This window comes from Brassica oleracea, chromosome C5 (assembly GCF_000695525.1).
Source record: "Brassica oleracea var. oleracea cultivar TO1000 chromosome C5, BOL, whole genome shotgun sequence".
Lineage (NCBI taxonomy): Eukaryota > Viridiplantae > Streptophyta > Magnoliopsida > Brassicales > Brassicaceae > Brassica > Brassica oleracea.
In genome coordinates this window covers 18,844,257-18,862,978 of record NC_027752.1, presented here as the reverse complement: position 1 = coordinate 18,862,978, position 18,722 = coordinate 18,844,257, and the positions used below count along the sequence as shown (strand labels likewise).

The 18,722-nt window shown below is 33.7% G+C and overlaps 2 protein-coding genes and 1 long non-coding RNA gene across 8 annotated transcripts; all 3 read right to left on the bottom strand.

Annotated features, from left to right (window-relative positions):
- Positions 1-1,981: 1,981 nt before the first annotated feature.
- Positions 1,982-4,512, bottom strand: LOC106344702 (putative zinc finger CCCH domain-containing protein 9). The gene is made up of 9 exons (XM_013784020.1): positions 4,498-4,512; positions 4,273-4,362; positions 4,061-4,180; positions 3,788-3,952; positions 3,524-3,700; positions 3,336-3,449; positions 2,915-3,253; positions 2,640-2,708; positions 1,982-2,155 (listed from the first exon to the last, which is right to left on the bottom strand). The coding sequence occupies exons 1-9, from the start codon at positions 4,510-4,512 to the stop codon at positions 1,982-1,984; spliced, it is 1,263 nt and encodes a 420-aa protein (XP_013639474.1).
- Positions 4,513-9,692: 5,180 nt separating this feature from the next.
- Positions 9,693-11,290, bottom strand: LOC106293155 (eukaryotic translation initiation factor 4E-2-like). The gene is made up of 5 exons (XM_013728829.1): positions 10,929-11,290; positions 10,543-10,708; positions 10,312-10,437; positions 10,061-10,126; positions 9,693-9,973 (listed from the first exon to the last, which is right to left on the bottom strand). Exons 1-5 carry the CDS (start codon positions 11,264-11,266, stop codon positions 9,923-9,925), a joined length of 747 nt encoding a protein of 248 aa, XP_013584283.1. The 5' UTR covers positions 11,267-11,290; the 3' UTR covers positions 9,693-9,922.
- Positions 11,291-12,524: 1,234 nt separating this feature from the next.
- Positions 12,525-16,061, bottom strand: LOC106344149. Of its 6 annotated transcripts, none has more exons than XR_001270141.1 (4): positions 14,899-16,061; positions 14,704-14,813; positions 14,464-14,547; positions 12,525-12,866 (listed from the first exon to the last, which is right to left on the bottom strand). It is a non-coding gene; the product is annotated as an uncharacterized LOC106344149 (long non-coding RNA). The 6 variants fall into 6 exon arrangements; XR_001270140.1 differs by lacking the exon at positions 12,525-12,866 and adding an exon at positions 13,396-14,110 and having other exon boundaries at positions 14,183-14,547; XR_001270142.1 differs by lacking the exon at positions 12,525-12,866 and adding an exon at positions 13,397-14,258.
- Between the last annotated feature and the right edge of the window lie 2,661 nt (positions 16,062-18,722).

Sequence of the window (18,722 nt, the reverse complement as noted above, 5' to 3'; positions counted from 1 at the left end):
TGTATACTGTTAATTTAAAAATAGTTAAAAAACAAGCAGCTCCCACAATCATTTTATAATGCTTATCTATGGACTACTAATATAAAACAAAGTTTCTAATGGTATAGTTACAAGTTATGTAAATTATTTTCTCTACCAGAAAATATCACAACTTGGAAAATTCAATATTTAAAATGAAAATATTAATTATATAATTTTTAAGGAAATCAAAATTTACTTCCCAATATTTTGGATTAATCATTTAATTTTTACGACATATAACACATATATATATCCCCTATACTATATTTGCGAAGTGATTTTGCCACATGTCCTTTCTACGATCAATTTCACAAAACAAATATGATATGTATACTGAAATTGATGATATTTAATATGACATGGACAATTGCATTTAATGTTAATTTATATTTTTGGTAAACTTTTTAAAATATGGTAATAACTCATATATTACATTTAATGTCAATTTATATTTTTGGAAATTTTTTTAGAATATGAGAATAACTCATAAATCATCATTAAAATAAATATATTCAAATATGACATTATAAATTTCGAAATATAATTTAATTATATATTTTTAAATTATAAAATTTTACTACTAAAATTTTCAAAAATGTATACAGTTTTTTTAGAAAATTATGAAAATTTAATCGTAAAATCATTATTTTCTTATATATCTACAAATTTTATAAATATTGTTTAATTTTAATTTTTGGTAATTATGCAATTTTTACAAATTTATTTAATATATTTAATTAAAATAAATAGATAGAAAAATCTATCTAAAATTATAATTTCAAATATATACATGCATATTCTTAAATATAATTTTTATGTTTAATTAAATCAAATTAATATTAAAATATCGATACGAAAAAGAAAATTTACAATATGAATAAAATTTTATTTTAAAATATAATTTATATTTATCTGTTAAAAAATATTTTAATTTTTTTTACTGCACATGGTGCAGGAAGACACCTAGTATATATATAAATTCTATGTATACTTACATACAAAGACAGATTAAAATACAAAACACATTTTCTAAATTATGATTAAGAAAAAATATGACATCATTCGAAATAAGATTTAAATGGTGCTCAACGACAAAAAGAAGAAAACCTATTCTAACTTATTTCCATCTTCTTTAGCTGAATAAGTTAGAAGACGTAGAAACTAATATATTCTTGATCTAACTTATTTCAGGTTTGTGTAACACTATTTTTAAATAACATAAACTTTTTGCTATCTTGATCTAAAAATTGGAAAGTAATATATTTGAGAAAAGAAAACGTAGAAAAGAATTGAAATATTGGAATAAAACTGGAGAAAATTAAAACTTTTAAAAATATAAAATACAACTAAATAAAAATCAAAACCAAACCACTTTATTACTAATTAAAAATTAAAAATTAAAAAAATTAAAATATGTAAACCTCACGTAGCGCTAGCGCGGTGATAATCTCTAGTTTTTATAGTTTGTAATAGAAGTACTCTTTGAAGATCTCTTGTAACATTTATATTCATATATAGTTCTCTTTCCCTAGAACTTAAAACTCATACTTCATGGTATAGAAACATTAATGAAACATTTAGTTAAACCAATTCAACATCTTAAATTGCATTTCAATAGATCATTTTCAGCATATCAAATAACTTTACTAATACGTATATGATTCTTTCTGTTGGTAAAAAAATACAAGAATATTGGCGTCTAAATTTCAGATATGATCAGAATCTATTTCTACTTTCATACTAACGCGATTGACTACACTACTTTTCGGAACTGTATTTAGTATTTTTTGCAAACGTAAGAAGTGAGTGATCAACCGACCTAAGAAAAAAACAATGGATAATAAATCACAAGATTGAAACTACGAAAAGTTTGACTTAAATCTTCCCAACATGTATCGGTTTCTTGCATCCCAAACAATCTGATAGTTCTCTTTGGTGTGTCTCGTAACTCTGTTTCCTCTTAAAGCACATCGCCATCTCTATTACTCTGTTCCTGGACAATCTCTTCAGCTTCTACCCTCTGCCTCCCAACATTTCCCTCTCCATGTTCAGTCCCCACTCGCTCGTATCCCGCCGCTATATCATCAATTACATCTTTGAACCGACTCTGGAGACTCGTGAATAGTTCTTCCCGAGAATTAACATAGGCTAAATCTCCAAAATAGCACATTTCTAAGTTTATGTTACAAAAATAGTCCTCAAAAACTAAAATGACCAAAATATCATTTTATCTTTTGAAAAATTTAATTTTTTTTTTTATTTTTCAAAATTTGAAATCTTATCCCAAAACTCCACTCCCCAACTCTAAACCCTAAAGCCTAAACTCTAAATTCTAAACCCTAAACCTTAAACTCTAAACCCTAAACCCTAAATCCTAAACCCCACCCCTTAACTCTAAACCCTAATGTCTAAATTAATTTACCATTGGAGTATAAGTGTATATTTATCTCTTTTGATAAAACATTAAATGCTATTTTGGTCATTTTTATTTTTAGAGGTTATATTTGTAACAAAAATTTTTTTATTGTTATCCTAGTTATTTTCTCATTAACATATCTCATATGACTAACTTAAAACAGTAAAGATATAAAGAGCTGATATTTAGTCAAAGTTACCCTCTTCTCTGCCATAGAGCTTGACTCTGTTTCATGTCTTCTCTCATCAAATCTCCCATCCAAAGTTGTAACCTGAGTATCAAAATGTAAAAGACAATGCCAATGACATGGAGAAGAAACTCAATTTAAGTGTTTCACATTTTGTGTGATAAGAATAATATTATAGTAAACAACACATGTAACCTGGAGAAAAACAACAGACAACATGAATCTATTGTGGATTCTTGTCACCTCTTAAATAAGACTAACAAAACAGATCTTGTTTCAGTTTAGTTTACCATCAATCTTTGTTCCTGATCATTCGCCTGCGCCTCACTCTTTTCCTCCTCAAGGTATCTCTGCCGCCCACTGGCCTCTCTCTGTCTATGTTGCTGCACAATCACTTGTGCGTCTCTCCTTCCCATCTCAAAATATCTCAGAAACTCAGTGATGTCTCTCTGTCTATGTTGCTGCACAATCTCTTGAGCGTCTCTCCGTCCCATCTCATAATATCTCTGACAATCAGTGATGTCTCTCGGTCTATGTTCATGAACATTCTCTTGAGCCTGTCCCCTCTGCCACTCAGTGTTATCTCTCAGTTCCAGCGGATCGTCATGAGCTTGTCTTTGTTCCTTTTCCTAGGAAAAAGAAACGTGCTACATCAAGGAAAGGAAAAGCAAAACAAGAACAAAAAGTCAATTCTTGAATCAATCTCTTTACCTTGTATGAGGAGGATCCAGCCACCATACCAACAACACTTATTTGACTTAGGCTGCTGTTACACTTCTTCTCGTCTGGCCTGTAGGCTGACTCTGTTTCGTGCCTCCCCGAACCCTAGAGAATAGACACAGTTAAGCATTTTCAGAATTGGATGAAAAGGAATAGTAACCAGGCGATGATGAAATTACCTGACGCATAGTTTCTGCACCATCCCTGTCCTTTGGGTGAGAAAACTCAGGTAAGATCTTCACATCTGAAGGAAGTGGTTGACGCATAGTATTATTAGGTAAACGAGGAGCTTCATTGTTCTTTGCGTGGATAAATTTACAGGCTGAGCCGTCCGTACAAAATCCTCTCCTGAAGAACTGCAAGGAAAGCCTCAAATGAAGTTTGTGTTACTTTTGCTACAAGGAAGATAGTGAGATTTGAGATTAATCAAACGAAGTGTGTACCTTACAAGTAGGATGATTGAAAAGGCAATTGCTTCCATGGTCACAGAGACCTGTCTGTAGATAACTACGACAAATTCTTTCACCTGGACGAACTTGATAACCATTTTGGATTCTTTCATCAGATATAGTTTTGGGTTCACTCCTTTCCCAGCCAAGATTTGTAGCCTGAGAATCAAAATTATAGAAAAAGGAAAACGTTGAATCAAACAAAACTACTGTTGTTAAGCAAAAAAAAAAAAAAAAAAAAAAAAAGAGAGTTAATAGTTTATTTACCCAATTCTTCGACTCTGTTTCATGGCTTCTCTGCTGTTGCATCTCAACATCTCCCAGTCTCTGTTGTTTCAGTGTGTCTACTACGTACGACTCTTTGTGATCGGTAATCAGATCTGGCTCCTGAGAAATTCGTGTTCTTGATTCATCATACTACTAATCTACAGTACTAAAGAACATAGCAGAGTAAAAGATCGTGTTCTTTGTTTCTTTACCCTCTTCTCTGCCCAGGTTCCTGGATCCCTTTTGTGTCTCCGACCAGTTGTAACATCAGATTTTCTCGACCTCGAATCCAGATCTCGTTCCTGAGAATCCAAAACGAAAATCAAAACATCACCCTTCTTCACAAGAACATAGTTCGACTCTGTTTCCATAGCGCGACCAAAAAAAAAAAAAAAAAAAAAAAAAAAAAAACAGAGTAAATTGTCGTTGAGTTTGACCTTGGTTTCTTCCATGGATATCGACTCTGATCCTGCAGTGTAAGTTCTCGTATCGTCTTCTCTTCTCTGAGTTCTTACTGTTGTTTACTCCGTTTCGGGGTTTATCTTTACTCAGCGCCCTCTTCTCTTTGGAAAACTCTAAAGTTTGATTCTTTTAAATGCAAAACGCTCATGTTTCTTGCTTGGCAAGATTGTTTCCATAACTGTGTTTTTTATAGTACGTACCACTTGACTTCCTTAAGAGGGAAAATGTTTCTCGTTTCTGTAAAACAAAAAAAAAACGGATTTTGTTTCTTGAACAGCTATTCTGGTTACGGTAATAAGGGGAAAAAATATATTAATAGCTCCAAATAAATGTAAATTTGTGACCAAATTGTAACGTATGGTATTTAGTTTTTGAATTCCACTTTCTTCCCATCATGATTCAAATAGTTATTTTTGAATTAGTTATAACAAATGGTAATATTCATCTTCCAAAACCATGAATTAGTTATTTTTGTTTCCAAACTTTTAATGTAGTAAAAGTAAAACAATGATATAAAGCAGGCTTGCCTCTTTACAATATGAGTCGTATGACTGATATAATATAGGAACCATTCTTCAAAATCAAATGGACAATAAGGTCATATACAATTTTTCTTGTCAGATTTCAAAAACCAATTGAGTGAAAATGTTTTGATGAATCGAATTCAAACACACTGATCAAGTCTCAAACTAGCCTCCCTCCTTATTTGCTTGATCATGAGCATGCTTCTCCTGGTGAATAAGTAAATATAACCAATGTAAAGTTCACTTTTCTCCCTATTGAAATCTTTTATCGAGTGAGTCTGTTATAATTTTATCGCCATCATCCATTACCTTTCAATCTTTGTTCCTCCCCGCTCTCCTCAAATGTCTTTACCATCTTCCTCGCTCGTATGTATCCGGCCACGATTTCATCATGTATTTGGCTTATATCCTTGAATCTTTCAAGCCCTTGGAAATCCTGAATAGCTTTTTCCTGAGAATGAACATATTATCAATAATATAAGCAACTTAAAAGATATAAACAGCAAACGAGCTTAAGACAAGGTCACGGATCTTTGCTCGCTTTAATCCATCCAGTGTTTCATCTATCATTTGACTTCTAATTTTCTTCAAATCTTTCCTTCACTTTTGAATCCAAAATAGCCTTCTCCTGAGAATGAGAACATACTAACTGTTCTCTTTTCTCCTTGCACTCGCAGTAAAGAAGAGATTAGGATCTTGTTTCCGTTTTTTTTTTCTACCTTCAATCTTTGTTCCTCAGAACTCTCTTCAGCCTCCATCTCCATCTTCTCCACATCTCTCTGTCTCTTTTTGTCAACCTTGTCCTGACAATAAGTGTATCAAATGAAAATCCACAGTGTATAACAAAGAAAGGTACCGTTGTCTGCAGTGACAGTAAAAGAAGAGATCGGATATTCTTTCAGTTTCTTTTACCTTTACTCTTTGTTCCTCCAAAAACGCTATAGACTTTCTCCTTTCCGTCTCTTGAGCTTGTCTTGTCTGCCACTCAATGCTCTTTCTCTGTCTTTCTACTTGCAGATTGTCTTGACGATGTGCATCTACTTTGTGATTCTCTGCTATCCCCTTGAGAAAACAAACAAAAAAAAAAAAAAAAATTAAAACCCGAAACATTAAATCAAATGATAACAAGAGTAAGTTATCTTCTCTTTTTCTCCTCGCATGTTTACTCTGTTTCATCATTATCATCCATTAGTAAAATACAGTAACAGATCTTGTTTTTTAGTTTAGTTTACCATCAGTCTTTGTTCCTGCGCATTCCCTTGAGCCTCACTCTTTTCTTTCTCAGAATCTCTCTGCCGCCCATTGGTCTCTTTCTGTCTATGTTCCCGCACATGCTCTCGAGCCTCTCTCCTTTTCTTCTCAAAATATCTCTGCCACCCAGTGTTCTCTCTCTGTCTATGCTCCTTCACATTCTCTTGAGACCCTCTCCTCTTCCCCTCAGTGTTTGAATAAAAAGTAACGAGCTAAGTGAAAGGAGAGGTAAAGCAAAATGAGAACAAAAGGTCAAAGTCTTTAATCAAATCTCTTTACCATTTTAGCTCGCTTGTAACCAGCCACTATACCATCACATATTTGACTTAGGCTTAGGTTATACTTCTTCTCTATATTGAACACCCAATCTTTAGTTTCCTTCTCCTCTTGCCCGTAGTCACTTTATGTATTTTTCACTTTTGGATGAAAAGGAATAGTAACCAGGCGATGATGAAATTACCTGACGCATAGGTTCTTCACCATCCCTGTCCTTTGGGTGAAAGTTTTTCACATTTGACGCATAGGAGCTTCGTTGTCCTTTGAGTGAAGAAATTTACAAGCTGAGCCGTCCTTACAAAATCCTCTCAGAAAGAACTGCAAGTAAAGACTCAAATGAAGATTGTGTTACTTTTGCTACAAGGATCCATAAGCTTAAGTCGAATGTGTACCTTACAACGAGGATGATTGAAAAGGCAGTTGCTTCCACGGACACAGAGACCACTGTGTAGATAACTCCTACAACTACTTTGACCTGGACGAACTGGATAGTCACTTGGGATTCTCTCATCAGATGTCGTTTTGGGTTCACTCCTTTCCCGATCAAGATTTGTAGCCTTATTCATGCTGTCTTAAATAGATTATCGGGACGGGAATGTAAGATATCTTGCCGGAAATTAGGAGAGTCGTCGTTTTTGTTCCATATTCCTCATGAAAATACTCGCAAATGGGTTATTCAACGTGGCGTGTGGCATGTGGATGATTGTCTCCTATTTGTGGCCCCTTGGAGTCCTGTAAACTCTTTTAAAACCCCTGAGATTTCTACATTACCGGTGTGGGTAACCCTTAAGAATATTCCGGATTCATGTTTCTCTAGATTAGGTATCAGCCACATAGCATCAGGTTTGGGAGAGCCAATGCTTACGCATAAGCCTCGTCTAGATCCAACAAATATGGGGGAAGCTAAAATTTTAGTTGAGGTTGAATTAGATAAACCGTTCCCGAAGCTAATTGCGCTTGATGACAAACAAGGCAATATCCACTTGTTAGATGTGGAGTATTCTTGGATTCCTAGCGCTTGTGAAAGATGCGGAGCACTTGGCCATAAAGAGAAGAGGTGTTTACTTCCTCCTAAGCCACTTGGATCTGCTGCTGTTATAAAAGAAAATCATGATACCAATGAAGAGATCCCAACGGTGGATATAGTTCTGTTATTGCAAAACACCCCTAGTACACATGTCAACCACTTGGAGCCAAACTCACAATCACCTTCAGCCCATAGAGTACATGAGACTCCAAAAAACTCTTCTGTTACTGCTCATCCCGAGGATGCAACTTCTGATCCGATCACACATTCGCATGAGGTACACTCCACCTCTTGCTCAAAGTTGGGTACTACTTTGCCTATGTTAGCAGCCACAACCGTTGCGCCCCCTCAGTCATAAATTATGGAAGAAATTTCATCACAAGTTAACATTTTGGAAGTCTCTCACGCTTCTGAAAATGAGCAACCCATTGGTCGTCACTCGCCAATCACTCAAAACCATCATCATTTCCACATGGAGCCGGAGAGTCCTCTCGCTTATGGGAAAGAGACTGGTGTAGATGTGGTTGGAGAAACTTCTAGTTATAACCTAACTAGAGGAGGAAGACCAATAAAACCAACTCAAAAATTTCAAGATATGGAATGGACAAATGTTAGTGGAAGAAGTAAAAAAGGTCGACGCGGCCGAGGGAACCATTTCCACTAGTTCTTGTCTTTCTTTTTCTTTCCTATTAGGATTCATTAGTGGATCCTCCTCTCGGGGTTTGCTTTAACTCTTTTCTTGTTGCAAACTTTATCAGACTTATGAGTGAAAACTCATACTTGTATTACTTATGCATTTTAATATGAAAACCGTTTACAAAAAAAAAAAAAATTTGTAGCCTGATAACCAAGATTCAAAATAGAAACGTTGAATCAAACCAAAAACACACACAAGAAGTTAGTTTCTTTTACCATCTTCTTCTTCTTCTTCTTCTTCTTCTTCTTCTTCTTCTTCTTCTTCTTCTTCTTCTTCTTCTTCTTCTTCTTCTTCTTCTTCTTCTTCTTCTTCTTCTTCTTCTTCTTCTTCTTCTTCTTCTTCTTCTTCTTCTTCTTCTTCTTCTTCTTCTTCTTCTTCTTCTTCTTCTTCTTCTTCTTCTTCTTCTTCTTCTTCTTCTTCTTCTTCTTCTTCTTCTTCTTCTTCTTCTTCTTCTTCTTCTTCTTCTTCTTCTTCTTCTTCTTCTTCTTCTTCTTCTTCTTCTTCTTCTTCTTCTTCTTCTTCTTCTTCTTCTTCTTCTTCTTCTTCTTCTTCTTCTTCTTCTTCTTCTTCTTCTTCTTCTTCTTCTTCTTCTTCTTCTTCTTCTTCTTCTTCTTCTTCTTCTTCTTCTTCTTCTTCTTCTTCTTCTTCTTCTTCTTCTTCTTCTTCTTCTTCTTCTTCAGTAGCAAGGATTTCGACTCTGTTTCATGACTTGTCCGTCTCTTAATGTCTGTGTACGACTCTTTGTGATCGTGTCTCCGCTCAGTTCTAACATCAGATCTTCTCGGCCTCAAATCCTGACAATCAAAACGCTTAAATCATAACATCACCCAAGGCGTCTTTGACTTCTCTCATCAAATATTTTCTCTAGATGCTAACTTCACTTGTAAGGACTAAGGAGGACCAATCTAATGAGTAATCACAGTAGGAACATCGTTTGTCGATCAGCTTATTTTTATGTACCTTGGTTTCTTCCATGGATCTCGACTCTCTTCTCCCAGCGTCGTCTCCCATTTAGTATGTTCTCCTATCAAGTTCCTTCGACTTCTTGTTTCAGCGCCAACTATCTTCTCTCTTTTATTCCTTTTTATTCTCTCTCTCTCTCTTCCTTCTTTGTTCGCTTCAAATCAAAATCCAAGAATGGTTTCTTTTCTAAAATATCCAAAACTCTAAACTTTGATGTTTGAAACGATTGTTTCCGTACATTCGGTTATTATAACAAATCAAATGTTTGTGTTTTGGCGGGGAAATGTTTTCAGGTTAACTTATTTATTTACTTTTTTTTTTAATTGGTCAACAGTTTATTTATTACTTAACAAAAGAAAAATAAATATATAACGGTGAAAAGTAGTAGCGTAAGAAATTCTTTTTTTTTTATTTTTTTAATGAATTGCTTTATATTACTATGAAAAAACTGAAAATTACTAATATCATATGTACATTTTGATTAAAACCCATTCCAAGTTTGCAAGTGGGAACGCTAATCACCTCAAACACAAACTGTGCATCTTGTTACAGTGAAAGATTGAGAACAGAAGCAACTTAAAAGGTCATATGTTCTCTCATAAGACTTCCCTTTTGAGTCTTCTTTTTCTTTACTGGGAAGCTGACAAGTAAACCCCTGAATCTCATACGGTATAGCGAGGTTTAGCATTACGATCAAGAGTCTTTGCATCCTCCTGAAAAAGAAACATTGGACAAGTCACAATAGCACAAAGCAATGTAGTTCCAAAATAACATTACAAAGATGCTGAAGAAGTAATTACATGAAAGATGAATCCGATTGTCTCATTGCAACCAAGACGTTCCTTCCACTGTTTCCCAATGCTTATCTGCATGTAAAAACAACAATAACAAGATTTCCCCAAAGTTAAGCCAATGTATGTGTTTCCTACGAAGCAAACCAGGATAAGATTCTCTTAATTGTCTAGTCTCTCCCTCTTAGTGTATGCTTAAGCACTTAGGGACCTCAAAAACAAGCGTAAATATAGCCTTAGGGAAAACATCAATGGTCTACCTGAGCTTCCTCATTAGCAGCGTTCTTGGTCCATAGCGAGATCTTATCCCCTCTCGTTCTGAAATTCAAAACTGCCCCGCAAATCTCATCTCCATGCTCAAATTGCTCACCAACTAACGAAAGTAACTAAAACAAGTAGCAGAGATCAAAAACATCAATCACAAAATGCATCCAACAAGCAACATTATTGCCTCAGTAAAACTATAACGAACTCCTGAAAAGTGACAATACCGTGTTAAGCCAATTGGATTCCAGTGTAGCCTTAGGGAGCATCATAGTCCACTTTCCTCCATTAGCACATACAGGATCTTCCCACTTGGGTTCGATTTCATGTTTGAAGCAGTAGAGATCCGACCCGTGAACCCACTTGGTTGGAGGATGGATGTTATTGTAAAGACTGCATCAAGTAGTTAAACAAACAATGCTTTGAATTCATCCATGGCAGAATAACAAGATACCTTAAGATTCAAGAAACCTAAAACGCAGACAAAAGGAATACACACAAAACCTAGAAGCTGATTCAATATCTCTGACGTTTACTCCTAAGTAAAGACTACTATAACTATTCTTGTATTACTTGATTCTGCCCTACGAGATGGATTCAACGTAAATCTCACCTCCAGAACTCCTCGATGGTAGCGAATGTGTACAAGGTTCTCAAAGAGCTTCCCCATGCGGCTTGATTCGATTTCGAGGAAGGATTATCGAACCAGAAGGTCCAAGAACTCTGCAAGGCGTGCGAATGTTCGATTACGGTGGTTGATTTCGATTTCTTCCACACATAGCCGTTTCCGCCGCATGTGATCTTTTGCTCCTTCGACGGACCTTCTTCGCCGCCGCCGATAGCCTTAATCGCCGGCAAATGCTTCTGGATAGGGCAATGGTTCGCGGTGTTAGGATCGAGATTCTCCTCTTCCGCCATAATCGCTGATACCGAAGAACCCTCAACCGCCATTTTCTCTCTCGCTCGCTCGACTCTTGGATCACTTACTTTTCCGTCGGTTCCGTCTTTTGTTATAGACGGTTTGTCCGTAACATAAAGCCCAGTATTAGCCCATTAAAGGCCCATAGTGAATTGAAATCCCTTGGCATAACCAATGAAGCTTTGACATATGATATATATTTAACAATGTAAAAAAAAAATTAAATACAAGAAATTAAAGGTGAAAAACAGTTTTGTATCTCTTACCTAATTATTATTTTTCTATATAGAAAAGAAAAGAAAAATCTCAAATTGCAATTCCACAACACCCATGATCTCACGATTGTTGGAGCAGTTGATCTTTTCTCTAGATAAGATTTTAATTGTCGATACCATTAGCTTAAATTCATCTCTATTTTTATTTTAGAAATTGTAAATTTCGTAATTCTTTGTTTGCAACTGCTCATAACTCTCTCCAAAGCATGATAAAATTTTGATTTCTTACTAGATATGTCGAACGATCGTATCCACAATGCTAAGTCTACAATAATGGATCTACATCGACATAATTTCTTGCTAAACGGTGGAATAACAATAGTCTTCAAACAAATCATTTTAGAAACTTGAAAAAAAACACAATTCTGTTATGGATGGCTAAGCGGATCGTACTGAAAATGAGCATAAGAACATTAGAATTTAGGTTAGTGACTCTAGAAATGCCCAAACTCTTCTTGCTCAAATCATAATTGCTGCATGTTGAATTTATTGTTCATAAACATTTTTCTCTTCTAATCTACTTATAGCTTCTTTTTATGTATACTAGAGATTTTCCCGGGCGTAGTCCGGATTTTTCCCTATGTATTTTAATTAAATTTAGGTTAGTTTAGAATTTATATTTGAGTTTATATATTTTATACTTAGACTGATAATGCTATATAAATTATTAGATATTATTGTACTTCTGTTATTCTTTTCTCTTTTACTTTATTTTTATATGAAAATATGGTTAATTAATGTATAGTTCAAACTTTGTTTTAACGTTAAAATCAATCAACATGCATTTTTAATTTTCGATGATTTATTATTTGGTTATAAAAAAATTATATGAATATGTTCTTATGTCAAATACTTTTTTAACATGTACCAAAACATATTCGAAAGAAAAGATTAAGAAAATATAATAAAATTCCATTAGATTCCATTTTCCTCCTTTCATGAGCGTTTGTTAGCTGCCAAAACATGTTTATACGAGTAACGAACGTAAATTTTCAGAAGAAACCCTTTTACAACTTATTAGTATGGAAACATGATACAAATTTTCAAAAGAAAAGAATAATAAATATAAGTTAATAACTAATAAGAATAATGTCGACAATTATAAGTTTCTCACTTGATTCTGTCCCAATGACCTTGTCAAGCAAGTATAATTCAGGTGCAATTCATACATTTGCTGTCCATAGCTGTTAATCGGAAGAAGCCAAATTTATCAGCTAAGATTAGATTTTTCCTCACAGTTTTGGAAACTCAGGGACTTCGAGTGGATATATTTATCTCCCTTCTCAAGTTACAATGATCACCGGAAAGGATAACCAGATATTCCACTTTTGCTGTTAACTTGCCCCGCAATCAGTGTCTTCACCCACCAGTTGTTATTAAAGATCACCGGAAAGGACAAACAGATATTCTATCAGTGTCTGAAAAAAGTTCATATATCCAAATTACTGAATTAGCTAAATATGACAATTTATATTGCTTCTGTTGAGTTTTTCTACAATTTTACCAGAGTATGCATGCATGTAATTCAGGAAAATTGACTTTGCAGTAAGATGTAATAATACTTGTGTTCTTTCTATACTCCCTCCGTTTCAAATTACTTGTCGTTCTAAAGTAGAGTTTTTGTTTCAAAATAAGTGTCGTTTTCGATTTTCAATATAAAATTTATTGAAAATATTTTCTACTACATTTTTCTATTGGTTGATATATGGTTAGGTCTAATCATAGTGGGATGATCCACAGACATAGTTTATCTATACACTTTTTAATTCATATATATTTATGTGCTTATTTCAGCAGCGTGTTTTATGATTTAAAATAAAGTTATTTACAGTGTTATTTTCACCCTCACGTGTGTTTTTGTTTTTATCCATTATTGTTTATTATTTTTGTGTATATTATTAATTGTATTGGGGAGTTTTCGAATTATAATTCTGTTTGAATATAAATATTTATTCAGTCTAGAGTAATATTTTGTTACTCCAAACATGATATTATGTTTCAAGAATATTTTTATTTCCTTGTATTCATTTATATTATTTTTGGTACTTCAGTGGACTTAGTTAAAAGTATTTATGAAATTCTGTTTATATGTTTTTATGACAGTAAAAAAATCAGTTTTGATGTTCTCATACAGTCAATTTTTTTTTTGTTGACAATTTGTTTTTTGATTTTATCAGTCTTGATGACTAATCATGCTTAATCATCGCTCATGCATCCAAGAAATTCGGTGGCTTTATATTTGCATTTGATACCAATTGAATTTTAGAAAAACACTTAACATGTTGTACGATCTTAACATCGGCCTGAAGCCAATGTGTAACAACTTATACTCTACTTCTGAAGTGAATATAAGGAACTGGAGACTCTAAAATATTTAGTATATAGCACATGGGAGAAGCATGAGATGAACTCAGTAACACACACTTGCTTGAATAACATTGTTTAAGAACTAAATTATACTCTATTTCTAAAAGAAAAATCTAGAATCTGAAACGCTTAGTATATCACATGGGAGAAGCTAGAGTCTGAAAGTAGGTAGCAACTTAAAGGGAAATTAGTGCAACCATGAAGGTTTGTTGAAATATGAAGAGTATTTGTGACCTGGCTACAAAAATACATTAGACATGCTTGTATGAAGGTAAATGTGATCAAGTTGAGAATGTGGCAACAGACCTGGGTAGCACGTTAATCATATAAGAACTCAAGTTCTTCACATTTACTGGAGGCTGCTCTTAGTTCGTGCTATTAACTAAGAATAAGCCAGCGAAAAGAAAACAAATCTCAAGCTCTATAAGCCAAAAACCGAAGGGTGAGAAAAAATGGGTACAGCTTAATCGATTTGATTTAACCAACTCTACAAAGTATTAGATATAAAACATTGAACATCCTGCTACTTTTAATTTTTCATTGCAAGGACAGTAATATGATCAGAAGATTAAGAATAATAGCTCTACCTTTTATAGCTTCCGCTCTGATACTCAACGGTAGTGTAACTTGATCGCCAGATTTCTAATTATGTTTGGTTGATATAAAATTACCTGCAAAGAAAAGGCAGGAACAATATGAATCTCATTTTCACATTCTAGAGGCTATCATAATCAAAGGACACCTGAATCTGGTTCTGTTCTTAAATAAGTAACATTATATTCGGATTTCAATGATATAAATGTTACAATACGTAATGTTCGAATCACCTAAAGCTGGTACTTTTAGGGATTGTCCATTCCCAGATACTTTAGAACGCAAGAAACAATAAGATCCCATATGGACTACCCTCGCTTTCCTTGGTCTTCTCAGGTACAATCTACATTTGAATGCAAAAGAATGTGAGAACCCAAATTTATATGGTACCAAAAATCTTTAGGTGATGGGTCTTTATATTAGATTACTTGCTCAGGAGCTCCTTTGCTGCTTCATGCGAGTCTCCATTTTCATCAGTGTATGTGATAGCTGTACGTTTACAGGATTAAAGGAAAAGAAATGCACCTCTTTGATTCCTTCTCTTGCCTATCTGAATTGATCAAGATTGCCTGCAGCAAAAGGATACAGATTTAACTAAATCAATTCAAATTACCTTTTTTGGATCACCCAACATCCCTACAATGGATGCATCAATGGCATCTTGGTTTTCGAATTTGGAGGCTCTTGCAGCTATCAATACAACTGCACCGGAATCTATGTTCCTTGGGAATACTTCAATCAATGACTAATAGACGCAAAGCTTGTTAAGAGTTAGAGTCCCAGTCTTATCACTGCCGAAAACATTCATTCCAGCCTCTTGGGGATGGGACCTTTTTGATTCTATTGATAAAACGTTGGTACAAAGATTGAGATTCCTCCAGTCGAAAGAACCAAATAGATTATTAATATCAACTCTATATGTGCGGTGTTGAGTAGGGTACATGATGAAGATCTTGAGCAACATCCCTATTCAAACGGAGCATATACAGAATTTACTAATAGCCTTCAAAACCTGAACAAAATCCAACAAAAAAAAACATGACAATCTAAGTTTGAGGTGGGAAGTGATGTAATGAAAACACTATCGGAAAATCTAAAACAACCACAAATATTAATTAACCGAATGCACTTGGTAATGTGTAGCTTCTTTGAAGAGAACAAAGAACCCTCACATCAGATAGAGCTGTAAAACAAAAGTTAGAAGAAGAAAAAAAAAGGATCGATAGATTCTGCATATCCATAATCCATAAATACAGAACCAAAAAATAACATGGATAGAAGTAGAAAGCGGATGACCAAGATGGCTGTGTAGATCATTCGATGACTCTTCGATTCTACTTTGTCAATGTCACTTGATCTAGTTCCATGAGGAGCCATACCTCTTACGATTCTCATTAGGTTTTTGATTTTGGATGTATTTAGGTTTAGACATAGCCCTTTATATAGGAGGATGATCAAGGGGAGGTGGAACAAAACATCCACGATGCTTTTAAAGATTGTCATCGATTGAGTAGGTAATGCAAAACGTAGATTGGAGAAGAGAAGTGGAAGAGTCGGGAGAAAAGACTCTGAAAGCTTACAAAAGAATATTTTGTCGACATGGACTTGGCTGGGCCGAATTTAATTTTAACAGAGTCCAAGTACGAAAGTCTAGTTTAATTCAGCGAGGTGACATGGCAAAATAATGAGCTCTGATTGGACGAATTTTTCTGCTGACGTAGATAGCTTAGATTTTGAGGAAATCTCCCTTTTAGTATTGTGATTTATAGTCAAAAGCTACAAGCATCGTGAAAAAAAAAACGTAAATAAAACCAGCCACTAACATTTTTAAAATGAACTAAATCAATATTCAATTTGCTGTAATATTCTTATTCGTGTGAAGGTGATATTTCAGGAGTAAGAAAGAACACACATATAAGAAGACTCTTAAAAAACCTGAGACGCACCGCGGCACAAGAAAAAAAAATGATGATAACTCGAAGGCAATAAATAGGACTTCAGAAACTCGGATGATAAAGGCAACTGAAAATACTCATGTCTACTGTCTAGATGAAGATGTAACCTGATGAGGTTGATATGTTTTAAGTTTTTATAATTTTTTATTGAAATGTGATATTATTTTGTTTACTTTCCGATCAATATCTATACATTTTGTTTTAAATTTCATCATTTAGTGTTACCAAATTTTTATAGTCACTTAGAAACAAAGATGCTTGAGAAAGTATACCAATGAAAATGAAGAAATGTAAAATATGCAACAAAATAAAACAAAAAGATGAGAAGGAAAAAACTACAAAAAGATATTGATGTCAAGTATCAACAAAATTAAAGTTGGTATTATAATTGTACTAATGCAAAAGATATTCCTTCGTTCAATTTGTTTTCCGTAATGTTTTTTTAGTTTTGGAAAAGAGATCAATATTTACATTGATATTGGACTGCTGTAATATATAAACAGTATACTTTTATTTATTTTAAGATTCAAAATAATTTTTTTCATTACAAATTATATATATATATATATATTTTGGGGGTGATTGGTTGGGCTTTATCTCTCTACTTTAGCTTTATTTATTTTTAAATGACTAAATTTTACCAATCATGTTGTAGCTTTACTTTTAAAATTAAAGTCTACATCAAGTTTTTATTTAGTTTTATCAATCATGTTTTAGTTTTATTTTTAAAGCTACAGCAAAAAAAATAAAGCAAAACTTTTTCTTATATATTTTAGGCAAAAACCCTACATCTTCTTTTTATAAGCTATAGAATCTGTAAATGAAAAAACAATATCTATAATATCAAATAAATTATATAATCATAATAAAAACTTTTATAAATATTTTAATTTTGAATTCGAGTGTTTTTAAATTATTAAGATATTTAAATAATATAAATATTATTTACATATCACATTTTAAATTACAAAAAAAATTGATAATTTATTAAAATATATTAATATAAATTATTTTAATTGATATAAAATAATAATTTTATATATACAACATACATTTCATATATTTTATTTTAAAATATCTACGGCCTACAACTTACAGTTACAACAAATTTAACTACAACAAAAGTCTCTGCAGAAAAAGTCTACAATAACAACTTTACAGTTACAACCGATTTATCTACAGCTAATCATCTACGGCTAAATTTTTAAAGTCACAGTCGAACCAATGCTCGCAAGGGAGATAATATTAGTAAGAGTGAATTCGGTCAAAAACCATAAAGAAGTATGAAATTAGAAAAATACTTGTAACAAAAAAAAATTGAGTTTTGCTGTAGTGTCAAAACTTAGGAAATTACATATGAAACCCTCACGAAAGTTTGCTCTCGTTTGGTGCTAGCATAAAGAATGATCTGAAATAGATTTATTATATTTGAGATTTTGTAAGTGAAGCACTAATCCCCACAGAGCAACCCGTAGAAGAACATTCCTTCTGCCATTGATGAGCTCTTTCACACTTTTTTCTTCGTTCTAGTCTTGATTCAAGGTAAATCTTCGTTATCTTTTTTTTTATTTCCCTTCGATCACAACGACCACTGTTACTGATAATTAGAAGATATTCGCAAATGTTAGAGGGAACACTAACAATTATTTCATATTAAAAGGCTAAAACTGTGGAAACTTCCTCTCGGAAAAATAGTGATTTTTTTTTTGATGAAATTTAAAATTTATTGATCCATCAGAAAAGAATGTTATGTACAAGGTACAAAAATTGAACTAAGTTTTCTCTATGCTATGGTATGATAAATAAAGAATGATCTGATCTAGATAGTGGCCTCGAACCATCGCGTTAATAGTCCTCCGTATTTGTCGTCCGGTTTATATCGAAGGGAGACAATCCTATTTCTCATGGCTTTGTCAATCCTTCTTCTCATCTGATCATACTCATACCAGGCTGCTGGTGGTGCCTAGCATTCCTCTCCCTCCATACATGATAGACTGTACTCTGAATTAACATTCTTGCAAGTATGGTATCCAATCTCTTATCGTTCATACGCTGCAGTCGAGCAATGGTCCACTGCCAATCTGGATTGATTTTCCAACAAGTCCGCGTGCAAGCACTTCCCAAACTGTGTATGAATATGGACAAGCAAAATAAAGATGGTCTCCAGTCTCATCTCTTTCTCCACAGAACACACATCCCTGCACCATCCCCCACTGTCTCATTCTATCCCCTGTTGACAATTTATTCTTTATAGCTAACCAAAGGATGAAGGCGTACCTTGGAACGCCTTGTGGTAA

Coding starts and splice junctions, on each gene's coding strand:
- LOC106344702 (XM_013784020.1), bottom strand. Junction 4,181..4,272: donor GAACCTGGGCAGAGAAGAGG/GTAAAGAAACAA, acceptor CGAATTTCTCAG/GAGCCAGATCTGATTACCGA. Junction 3,254..3,335: donor CTGGATCCTCCTCATACAAG/GTAAAGAGATTG, acceptor TCTTTTTCCTAG/GAAAAGGAACAAAGACAAGC.
- LOC106293155 (XM_013728829.1), bottom strand. CDS start 11,266: ATGGCGGTTGAGGGTTCTTCGGTATCAGCGATTATGGCGGAAGAGGAG. Junction 10,127..10,311: donor CTGCTAATGAGGAAGCTCAG/GTAGACCATTGA, acceptor TTTTACATGCAG/ATAAGCATTGGGAAACAGTG. Junction 9,974..10,060: donor CAATCGGATTCATCTTTCAT/GTAATTACTTCT, acceptor TTTCTTTTTCAG/GAGGATGCAAAGACTCTTGA.